This window comes from Physeter macrocephalus, chromosome 1 (genome assembly GCF_002837175.3).
Source record: "Physeter macrocephalus isolate SW-GA chromosome 1, ASM283717v5, whole genome shotgun sequence".
In the NCBI taxonomy this organism is placed as follows: Eukaryota; Metazoa; Chordata; class Mammalia; order Artiodactyla; family Physeteridae; genus Physeter; species Physeter macrocephalus.
The window spans coordinates 99312305-99324719 of NC_041214.2; the positions used below are offsets into that span (position 1 = coordinate 99312305).

At 34.6% G+C, this 12415-nt stretch overlaps 1 protein-coding gene across 1 annotated transcript in view; it reads left to right on the top strand.

Moving 5' to 3' along the window:
* Nucleotides 1–6326, top strand: part of LOC102976707 (uncharacterized) — a 214498-nt gene extending 208172 nt beyond the window's left edge. The window contains exon 3 of the mRNA XM_055085168.1: nt 5712–6326. Coding sequence (XP_054941143.1) covers nt 5712–6080 — 369 coding nt within the window. The 3' untranslated portion in view covers nt 6081–6326. The remainder of the gene's footprint in view (nt 1–5711) is intronic.
* The last annotated feature ends 6089 nt before the right edge of the window (nt 6327–12415 follow it).

Here is a 12415-nt window from a genome sequence, read left to right on the forward strand (position 1 = left end):
ATCCTGGTAGTAAACACGGCAAAAATAAGCATTCAGGGATGGATTAAAGAAGCTTAATTATATCTTCCTAAAATTTTACAGACTTCTTATTTGTGAAAGCCAAAGTTAGTTAGGCCACAAAGAGAGGGACTGGATTTATTGCTACTCTTAGCTGCCCTTATCAATTCCATTGCCCACTTTGATGCCAAGGATTGGTAGAGAAGCCACAGGAATTCTTGAACAATCATTTCTCCCTTTGGCAAATCATCTTTTCTATGAGTAATATCATTCCTTTTCTTCTTTTTCTGTATATCAAGGCTTTAAATGAAAATGGAAGGTCAAACAGAATTTCCTTAGATTTAATTTTTTTTAATAGTCTCATACGAGGTCAAGATTTAACACAGAACTTTTTAGGAATATGTAGTTATCTTTCCATTTGAATTGAACACAAGAAATATGTTCTTCTCATCTCTACTTTCATTCTCAAGCAGAAGTTTCTACAAATACTTCATTCCAAATTAAATTGTTTATCCATAACTAGACAAGGACGTGTGGTGGTAAATTATTGAAACCGATGAGATTTGATTGAATTTTCCTGAGTTTAAGTGTCTAATCAACATTGTACTCAACGGCATTATTATTTTCCCATTGCTTGCTGCTATAACAGATGACAGTATTACCAGGACTCAGGATGACACCATATGAAAAAAATGCACAAGGAAGTACACACTCTATTGTGAACATTCGAAAAATAGAGCCAAATAACATTTTCAGAAATGGTTTTTAGAAGAAAGGGTTTAAATTTTTTTTCTGAGTAGAGAAACTAAAAATTTCGCAATATAATTTTTGCTAGACTTAACCTGCATTCTTATTTATAAACCAAACTGTGGTATGATTGATAACACAACATTGTTAACAGTTATACCACTGAGTATTACCACAGAAATTCCCATAATTCTGTTCTTACCACAATAATGGAAACCAAAAATGAAGGCAAGAACTACTTTCTCAGAAATACTATAGTGCACAATTTTCACTATGTAACTTAGGTAACCATACAATTTGTCATCCAACCATGACTGAGATATTTGGCTTTTAAAATCAACTATCCAGGGCTTCCCTGGTGGCGCACTGGTTGAGAGTCAGCCTGCCGATGCAGGGGACACGGGTTCGTGCCCTGGTCTGGGGAAATCCCACATGCCGCGGAGCGGCTAGGCCCGGGAGCCATGGCCGCTGAGCCTGCAAGTATGGAGCCTGTGCTCGGCAGCGAGAGAGGCCACAACAGTGAGAGGCCCGCGTACCGCAAAAAAAAAAAAAAAAAAAAAAAAAAATCAACTATCCAAGTGTCAAGAATATTAAGCCACAATGGAAGAAGGCCATTATCATACTGAAGCTTCAAATACCACAAATTAAAAAGATACAGAGTACTTTTTATAATTTGTAAGCATGCACTATAATGTTATAGAATATCACAAAGTGTTAAAGAGTGTTTGTGATAAAATATACCTGAATTATAAACCAATTTTGACCTTTTGTTCTACTAAGTTGTATATTTGAGAGCATATATCAAGAATAGGTTCAAGAAAACTCCAGAGCCAATACTAAAAGTTGGCAATGAATTATATAAGAAATATATTTCTGATGAGTCTTGTTTGGCATGTTTCAACAGCTGTGCAGAACTCAACTGGGAAGACCTAGAAGAACTACTTGTACCATGAGTGTAGTATTTAAGATAATGTTTAGTATTTTCAGCTTATCAAGATTTTCATCGTAATACATTGTTTTCTATTGTCATAAAGACATGACTACAGTCTGTCTACAAAGTACCAAGTAGAGATTTGTTCATTGTAGTAGCTACAGATGCTCAAAATAGATATTTAAATCTCAAACATATTTTTCCACTGTTCTGTATTGGATTATTAAGATCTAAAAGTAGAAACTGTTAGAACTATAAGAAAATTTGCGTTATCCTTTTAGTATAATTCAATTATTTTACATGTGCGGAAATGGAAACATAGTGAAGTTGAATAGGACTAGACAAGTGCAGAGCGAAGAACTCAGCAATGCAGTACTCTTTACTTCCATTTTCACCATTTTTACTTCACTTTTCACCATCTACCACAATTTTTTTTTGCTATTTTTATTTTTAAAATACATGCACATAGTGAAAAATTTTAAAAATAAAATTGTACACAAATATGTAAAATGAAAAATATGTTTTTACCAACTTATAGTACTATTACTAGAGATAGACAGTTTCAAGTGTACATGTACAAAAATGTACCTATATACCTACATTTTTTAAATGAGCAGGAATCACAGCATTCAAGTTTTCTTTGTATTTCGTTTTCTTTTTAATACTATGTCTTAGAGATTTTATAGAATTTATACTGTAATATATTATGCTATATCATCTTCTTTTTTATAGCTTCCTAATATTTCCATTTTATGGGTGTAACAAAATGTATTTAACCATGGTCTAATTTATGGACACTTGGTTATTTTCCATTTCTTCCCTCTTCAAAAACTATTACAATAAACAGCCTTCTAAGTATATCTTGTATTTATTCTAATATATACATAGTATAATTTCCTATGTATACTTGTATAATTAAAATTTTGATAGCTTTAAAAAATCTTCATTTAAAAACATAGTACTAATATATACTTCTAACAACTGTGTATGAGAATACCTACTTTCTTACAGCCTTACCAATACTTGGCTTTAACAAATTTTTTGTTCTAGTTTGAAAAGTGAAAATGATATTTAATCACTGCATTGATTTGCATTTATTTATTTATGAGTTACACTAAACACTATTTTAATATTTTGTTATTTGTATTTCTTTTTCCGTGAGTGGCTGTTAAATACTTTCCATTTTTGTTATAGGTTTTTTTTTTTCTTTTTTGTCTTCTATTGATTGATTGATTTGTATAACCTCTTTGTATATGGAAAATAACACTTTTTTGTAATAGGTTTTAAAATATTTCTCAGTTTTTAATTTGCTTTTTGACTTTTGTTATGGTTTTTTTATGTAGCTGCATTTATCAATCATTTCCTTTATAATGTAGACTATTCAATACAAATTACCCATATTTTCTTCTAGTACATTTGTGATTAGTCTTTTTGAATATTTATAGTTTAATTAATGAAATTTTATTTTTGTACACTATATATATATTTTTTAAATTATTAACACATTTTGGGGAAATTTATTAAACAATTTTTATTTTATCACTTGAAAAAACAGACTTTTTTTTTTGTCCCATGAGTTCCTTAGGAAGGCAGAGATCAGCACTAACGTAAAAAAAAATTGGTAGAATGAGAACTGAAATGTCAACATTGACATCTTTTTCTTTATTTATCAATCACTGATGTCTGTTGTTTATGACATAGGAAAATCCCAAGAAACTTTTTTACTTATGAGAATAAATTATTATATTTTGGTAATCTAAGCAATGATTAAATCAGTGAAAGCACCATAGAATAAATCAAACCCCTAGCGAGATACCTTTAACAGCAATTTCAGTTCATATGGCAATGTTAATTTTACTTACTTAAGAAAAGCACTTACTTATCAGTAAGACCTATAACTGTGCAAATAAAATAAAAATGTGAATGTTCTAATTTAAGCAGGACGCAGCAGACTGGTGATGAAAAGTTCCTTGAAAAGTTCACTTCAAGTCATCATCATTACTAAAAGGCAATTACTTTGTATGGTTTTTCTAAGCTTGAAAAGCAGCCTGGAGGCTTTAAGAGTTCTGTTAGCTGACATCTTTGTAAGGTTTGTAAATAAGTAAAGTAGCCATTCAGTTAGAAAGTTGAATATTTACCAATAAAAGAACATTATTCAGTTTAACATCTATTATATTTATGACTGGAATTGACTTAGAGAGAAGTAAGGACAGGTGAAATGTGAATCTAAGTGAGGGAGAGGAATTGAGAAATGCAATTTAGCTTTTTCCTATCCTTCACTTTATTTTTAATAGAATATTCATTTTTTTCTATTACAAAAGTAACACACCATCATAGTAAAACTATTTGGAAAACACAAAAAGGCAGAAAGAAGACAATAAAACCACCCTTGATGTTATTATTACCACTTAGAAAAAGTCATTATTAACATTTTGATGTGTGTATGTTATGTATGCATGCAAAATACATAAGATTATACTCTTTGCATGATTGTGGATTCTGATTTTTCAACTTGCTATATGTTATGAACATTTGTTTCTGTTAATAAATAATTTTTCTCTGGCATGATTTTTTTTTTTTACTGATTATATAGTATCCCATACGATGGATGTGTTAAAATAATTTAGCCAATCTCTTGTTCTTGGACATGTAAGTTGCTTCCAGTTTTTTTGTATTACAAATAACCTATTGATTAATATCATTGTGCGCACATTCTTATGAACATCTCTGATTGTGTCCTTAGGACAAGTTATTACAAGTGAATAACTGAGTCAAAGATATACACATTTTTCAAGCTTTTCATGCATTTAGCTATACCACTTACTCATTGCTGTGACTTTACCAGCAGTCTCATGGAGTGTCTGTTTGCTCATATCCTATCAGTTCTTGGTATATAACTTTATATGGCTGAAAGAAAAGCTATTCAGTGGTCTGGGAAGGATGAGTACAAAGAGGTGGGAAGAGGTAAAGCAGAGTTAAGAGCCTTTTTTGTCGAGGAGATGTTGTAGGCTGCTGCAGGCTATGGAGAGCAGCTTTCTCCAAAGCAAACTTGCACTTTTAGAGGTGGCTCAGACTCTGCATGTTAACTTGCCACAGTTCTGATGTCCCTATTTGCTTTGAGGCAGTGGCCCGACCCTCAGGCACAGTGATTGAGACCACTTACTCATACTAATGATTGCACACAGAAAATACATAAAAGATTTGTAATCATTACTCAATATATTTTGCTCCTCAAGTGTCATGAAACATTCAGGGTATATTAACTGGCAAATGCACACCTGGAGTACCTTACTGAGCTTTAGAAACTGCTAATTTAAAAAAATCAAATGTTTAATTTTGAGGAAAAAATCAGTTTTGGATTTTGAGCATATACATCATCTTTCATTTTGGCCCAATTAACCCAGCAGGTGTGTGCAAATTAGGTCACTACTTTGTCACCGTGGTAACATGCTTTGGGGAGGTGGATCTTAACCACCTCCAGCACAGGTGACATTGGCTGAGTTAGTATTAAGAGATGCTTTACAAACAAACAAGGCAGAATTTAATACTTTAGAGTGTAGAAAATAGGTCTGATGCTGGGTACCAGCAGATAATATTCCATGACGTGAATAAGTATTACCTCAAATTTATATTAACTAGAGAGATCCAATGAGCCTCAGAAATAGAACTTTCAAGTGAAACTTATAATCTCTGAAAGGACAGTAAAACTTACTGATGATCACTCGTGAGGTGACTGTCTCATTCCCTCGTGGAGTAAGGAGTTTAGAAGACGGAGCCAGGTTCCCTGGAGTTTAAGGACATTTTTAGAAATAAGCCGTGGTTTTCAGGGTGTCAACACCTTCCTGCCTACTTGTTCTAGTGACTAAAATCTAGTCAGTACCTAAGGTTTTTAAAAGGACAGTGTCTAAACATTTCTTATAAGTGCTATTTTTTATCATTTTTCATAATTGCTTAGGGGTTAAGAAGTTGGCAGACTTGGTCTATGCCAGCACTCCAGCATTAATACAAGTCTCTAACTCAGGCTTCTTCTCACCAGGTGGAAAATCAGACATGCTTCAAGATTGCTGGTAGAGATTGTGCAATCTGTTGGACTGCTGAAGGTTCCAAATCATGTGGGCATTCTGCAACCCCACAGAGTGGTAGAATTTCTTCACTTATCACTGACAAGTTCACACCTCTTTTGGTCATTAAAATTGTAAATCTGCATTATCAGTTGCAGAAAACAGGCCAAATTAATGATATTAAATGTTATTTCCAAAGGAGTGCCATCTCTCATGACCACTTTCAGCACCCAGTCACAAATGATATTTCCATCAAGCCTATGGTGCCAGTTCATATGTGGCTTTATGATTTTCAGTTTGCCCTATATCGTGCTTTATATTTGTATCACTTGTTACAATTTTGAAGTATTTTTGTATATCATTTTTTATTTTTGTGATAGTTTACACGTGGGATTTCAAAGACTTGAATCCCTCTAGTGTTTAAATTCAGTTGACTGTGACCAGTTTTATTACTTATTTCTTGTGTTTTCAATAGTTAATATTTACAGAACACCTGACCAGACTCTTCAAGATTGCTTCCCCTAATCTCCCTCTCTATGCATCAAGGATGAGAGGCAAGGTGACTTGTGACTTACCCTGTGTCACAGAGTATGTGAATTCACTTTCAAATGAGAAGTTTGGTGACTTACAAAGGGAACGCATTGCTAAGTGGAGAAACAGTTGACTCAAGTACTCTTTTACCTCTAATTTCTCTTTCACCAGCATATACTCCCTCCCTGTGTTCAAGACCTCCTTTCTCATCTACTCCTCAGTGGACACTGAAAAAAAAAAAAACCTCTTTTAAAGAGCTGGTTCATAACATAAAAGCCTGAAGTCTCAGTTAAATCTGTTAACTTGCTGAGGGTAAGGGTATGTATTGTTCACTGGAGAACAGTATGCCATATTCTCCCCTGTTTGCTGGGGAACAAGGAGGGTGGCAACACAAATTAGCATCAGAACAGAGCTTTATCACAGTGGAATCCCAGGTTGTTTTAGGTATAAGACTCAGAAACAAAAATACGTGAAGGGATTGAATCCATCAAATCTAATAAAGGAAATTATAGTAGATTCAGGGAACTTGGACCCCTGAATTGTAGTAACCAAGCTGGGGAGGAAATGGGCAGTTAAACAAAGTAGTGCTGTATCTTTCTTTCATTGTTTGACGAAATGATTTTTGCCCCTTTTAACTGGTATGTTTTTTTAAAAAAAAGTAAAAGAGCCTGATATATCTGAAACAAAGAGCTTACACAGTCTCTGAGCTGGTTGGTTTTTATACCTTCCTTTACTGATTATTGTCCTTCAGTACAATACAGAGCCATTTCTTTGTTCTCACAAGCTGGCAGTTAAATTGTATGTAAATGTATGCAAATTAGATGCTGTCTAATAAAGAGAGTCATTAGGTGGAAGAAATATTTAGTTTAGGAAAAAAAAAAAAAGCAGGTGTATTGTGTAAAAGAAAATGTCGGCTACAAAAAAGCCCAAACTTTTGTGGATAGTTATAGAAAAAAACATTAAAATAGATTTTAAAAGACTTACGTCTTCCTGACCTTTCCTTTGTGCTTATATATATGTGTATGTTTTTAAAATATTTACATATAAAACTAGAGGATTGGCTTCTTTCCCAGAATTACTGGAAGCACCTTCACCAGGAACATTTGGACTTGAATAATCTCCACAGCAGCATTTTCTTTCTTGAATTAAATGAATTGTAAAATGGGTGATTAGCCCAGAAATACTGTTTATTTGGGTTCCTTTCCTTTAGGTCGATAGAAGCTTAGTGGCTCCATGGTGGGTACCTTGCAATTGATCATCTTGGCTACTTTAAGGTTCCCCTTCCATACTTCTCCACCCCAGCCTCTTAAAGACTGCCACAGGCTCCTTAAAAGTGATATATACTATAAGCTCCTTGAGAGGAACCCACAGTTCCTTTTGAACTTCATCAATGCTGTATTAAATGTTTAGCATAATGCCTAGCACTTAGTAAGCACTCACATTTATTTTTGAATGATTAAGTGAATGATTGAGTTGATAAATAAATGAAACATAATATCACATACATTAAATATTTTAATGGTCAGTAAAGTGGTTATGGGTATTTCAATACCTTTGTAGTCTCCAGAAAACAGTGAGTGAAGCAATTCCTCAGGTTCGCATATAGCAGTTGTATGATAAGTGTGTAGTGAAAAAAAAATACTTTGCTGTCCAGTTTTCTCAAGTAACAAATGTGTTGAGTGCTTACCACATGCATCACTTCTTGTGGCAGCTATTTTGGGGGCAAAGATAAGTAAGCAGAGCAGTTTCTTTCTAGGAGCTCCTAGTTTCTAGAGGAATCAAACATACACATACTTAATACATAGCAAATTGTACAAAGTAGAGTTACAGATAAAATATTACGAGAGCATGAGAGAGAAAGAGAGATATTCTGATTAAAGAGGGTCTGAGTTGGTTTCTTGGAGGAAGGTGGAACTGAAGTAATAAGCCTTGAAAGTCATGAGGAGCAAATGATTGTCTATGGTGAGGTGAAGAAAAGCAGAGTTGCAGAATTCTCTAAGTTGCAGTCCCAAGCTAATAGAAATATACTAGATTTTCTTCTATTCTCTTATGAATTTGCAGCAACAGCTTGATTTTAACCTCTGTGGAAACACAAATGAGGACTGTGATGGATACAATAATGACTAAAGTTAAATTATAACTCCAAGTCAAAATTTAATCACATTTAGCCATTGAATAGGAAATAAGATAAAGCATGCAAAAGACTTTATAACTTTTTAATTCTAAGGTATTAGAAATATAAAATTTTATTATTATTCATAATGTGTAAGGTTTCCATGGTACAAAATAAAATATGTGTAATGTTTCCATGGTATGAAATAAAATTTAGGGAATAAGAGGTTTAGGGACAGAATGGAATACCTCATGTATGTCTTATACCTTATAGTTTGCAAAGTATCTTTCTGAATTAGTCTTATTTTATTTTCATAACAACCCTTAAGGTTGTAGAACTGGCATTATTATTTCCATTTTACAAGTGAAGAAACTGAAGTTCTGAGAAGTTAAATGACTTAGCCAAGGTCACACAGTAAGTGTCAGAGCCAGATTTTCCTGACAGATTGTCCAGTTCTTTTTGTATACCTCATTATTACCGAGAAACAGTGTATGGGAGAATTATATAGCTAGAGAATCAGCATACATCTTGGTTCCAATTTTGTTCCAAATATTTTTCATTGATTTGGTTTTATATCCACATTTTCTCCATTTTGGCATGGGTGAAAAATGCAAGACTAAAACTGAGGGGGGCATGCATGGACAAGAACTGATTATTTTGGTAACTGATAGGGATAGGAAAAATAATAATGGGTCTATGGATTGAAAGCATTTTGATTTATTTTCTTGACTTTTGAGTTAAAGAAAAGATTTCAACGTGAAGGTGCAAAATATGCTGCACTGAACTCATCTTGGAGGTAACCAAAGGGCTGTGGGACTAACAGCTTTTGATATTACTTAGTGCTTATTATTGTTATTATTATTATTTCTTTTTAATTATGCAAAGTGCTAATCAGTTTGATTATGCACAGTGCTAATCAGGTTAATTATGCAAAGTGCTAATCAGTTCTTCTTGAAGCACACGAGGAGAGCAGAGGTGCTGGCGGTGAATGGCGTAAGCTAGATGGGGGTAGTCATGGCAGTCATTCCTTATTAAGACAGGAGTAGACAAGATAGCAAGGGGAATTTATCCACAAAAATAAAGAGAAAAAGAAAGATAACTATGAGCACAGGAAAGATTGTGGTTTTGGCAGGATGGTGCTTACTCATAGAAAGCTGTTTTTTCCCCCTGTTGCATAGTTTGGTTAGATAGTCTCTGCTACATTTTGAAGGCACTCATTTGAGGCCAAAAAGACTGCAGAGGGAAAGAAACAGAGTATTGTATAGCTAGACAAGTTGTCAAAACAACTTATTGTAGTTGGCAAGCACCAATTCCTGGGAAGACAGTAGAGGAAGTAGAATCTAATAGACCTATACATGAAAGAGGACATCAGTAAAAAGAATTGAAAAATTAAGGGAGTGCCATTCTGATAAAATAAACAGGGCCATCTCACCGCTGTATTGTTATTGGGATGGCTGTCTGTGTAGCATATTTCCTGAGGTGAAATGAGGGTTTCTTGGTGCTGGCAGTGGTCTCTATTGAGAGTGGTGATGACGAATATGACAATAAGGGTTTTATGTAATAGCTCCTAGTTGGATCAGCTTTGTTGCTGCTGAAATCACAGTGAATTTTAATATTAACTTGTAGGTCTGTGCTTATTAAGCTGGGTGACTTCCTGTGACGATGAGTTTATAGTAATATGTTCCTATGTTTTTATAGAACAATGACCATGGAGCTCCCTTAGGAAAGCCCTTTTATTCAGTCTTCCTGTTCTATTCTGTGGTTTGATAAGCTATCAATGAAATTCTCTGATACCTACTTGTTTGAATATATTCAAAGAGCAGAAAGCATTTCAGGATTACTAAGTGAATAGTAATTTTTTTTTAAAAATGGTTTTAGTCCATGTAACTTTTTCTTTAGTCTGGAATTTGAGCAGGACATTTATGTCACTTATATAAGGAGGGTCTGCTTCCCCTTTATGACCTGACAAACAGAGTGTTTATTTACCTTTTAGTCCTCTGTCTAAGCACAACTCATCTTCACAAATGCCTGTAGTGAGCTTAATTTCTAGAAATGTCCAAATAATGGTAAGAATGCTGCAGAGGCAAAGTCATTGGTGATGTCTTTAGAATAGACATATTAATGAGGTGTTTGTCCAGGCAGCATTGGTACCTGCAATAGAGACAAGCTTTCAGTTTTCATTTTTTCTTTAACCAAGATCAATTTCATTTTAAAATATGAAGAGAATGACATAAGTCTTTGGTTTCCAAGGAGTGTCTGGAAAGGAATAGATTGTTAGAGGACAGCACCCACAAGCTGAGAAAGCCTGTTGGGGGCCCTTTGAGACCTTGGCTGGAAAATTCCGTTACAAGCCATCCTTCTGTTCAGCTTCATTGGAACAGGGTTTTATAAATGAAACAGTGCTTCTGTATTTCTCACCCCCCGAATCAAAGATAAGGTTGAAATGTTCATATTACCACTTTATCAAAATCTATTGCGTCATTTCTTGATAAGTTTTAAAAAATTTCTTAATGGTTCTACCCAAAGGACACCTTGCAAATTCAATTTATTGGTGGTACACTAAACTCTTGATTCCTGATAAAGGCATTCGAACAGTACCATTTATGTTCTAGATAATGGAGATACAATTAGCCAAAAAAGAGACAAAATGCCTGGCATTATAGAGCTCACCTACACGAGATGGTATTTTTCTCATGATCTTCAGCCTTAGGAGCAAAGAGTTTGTACTTTATTTCTTCTTAGAACTTCTCTCCTTAGTAAGCTATATAATTCAACTAGTTGGTCTTAGTATCTTCAATATTTACAAAATAAGAGGTTGGACTACAAGATTTCCAAGGTATCTCCATCTCAAATATGCTATGCTAAAGCCTATTAGCTGATTATACTATAAATGTATTAGCTGGTTATACTATTACCATACTAAGAGCCTTAGAATAATAGAAAGTCTTTCTTAGGCTTTGGTCTTTGAGGAAATAAAGTAATTTTTGGCTAATTCTATGGACACAGCCTCCTTGGATTTAGGCCAATACTGAATGTATAAAGGGTGGACTTTGGAATCAGTCCTGAGTTTGAATGCTGGCTCTTCCAGTTTTTATCTGAGCAAATCATAAGTGCTTTGAGCCTCTGTTTCTTCATAGTTCCTACCTCACAGGATGACTATGAGTATTAGTTCAAATAAACTCTATAAATCACTGAACTCAATGCTCAGTGGCACACTGGAGCATAGCTTTGCTCCATAGTCAGTCCCGTTTACATTTCTGGCAACTGTAGTCCTTCTGGCTCTTGCTACCCAAAATATCTTGAACTAATTCAACTTCCTTTCCCCAAGCTGCTTTTTCCTGCATTAAGCCTTTACTTCAGGACTTTGGCAACTTAGGACTTGTGAATGGGAAACAACTTGAAAAGTGATTATGGCTGGGGAAAAGGTGGAGAGCTCTTCATAAAGTGCCAGAATTTCACTAGAGTAAGAGGAAAAAAATAGAGATGAAAAGGAAAATAAACAGGGAAGAAGGGGAAATGTTTGTTGGGAATAGATGGGATGGAGAGAGGTCTGGGCTGGTAGGTGAAAGGAATAGTAGAGAGAGATTCTGAGGCACAGGTGCTGTCCATTACCACTGTGGCCAAGACAGAGAAAAGGGATTCTTCTCTTCCTCTTTTTAGTATTTTCTTGAGAAACTGAACAAAAATTGAAATTGCTTTTAGTATGCTTTTTTTGCTTGGCTACTATTTCTTTGGATCAAAACTAGGTATAATCTGGACCACAGCTTTGTTCCTACCTTCTCACCTCCATCACCAACACAACACAGTGAAGAAGTGAGGCTCAGAATTGTTCCAGTGTTTCATAAATCGTCTTTAGACTTCTTTTGTGATTTCTGCTCTCTTCATCAGTTGTTCTTGATGTTAAGTTTAACCCCATAAATGTATAGGAGTAATGGCCAACCAGTGTGTGATTCATACCAAACAGCAGTCCCCTCATATGGCCTAATTACTAGTGCATGTCACCTACATGCTGACCTTAATTCATGTGTTTATACT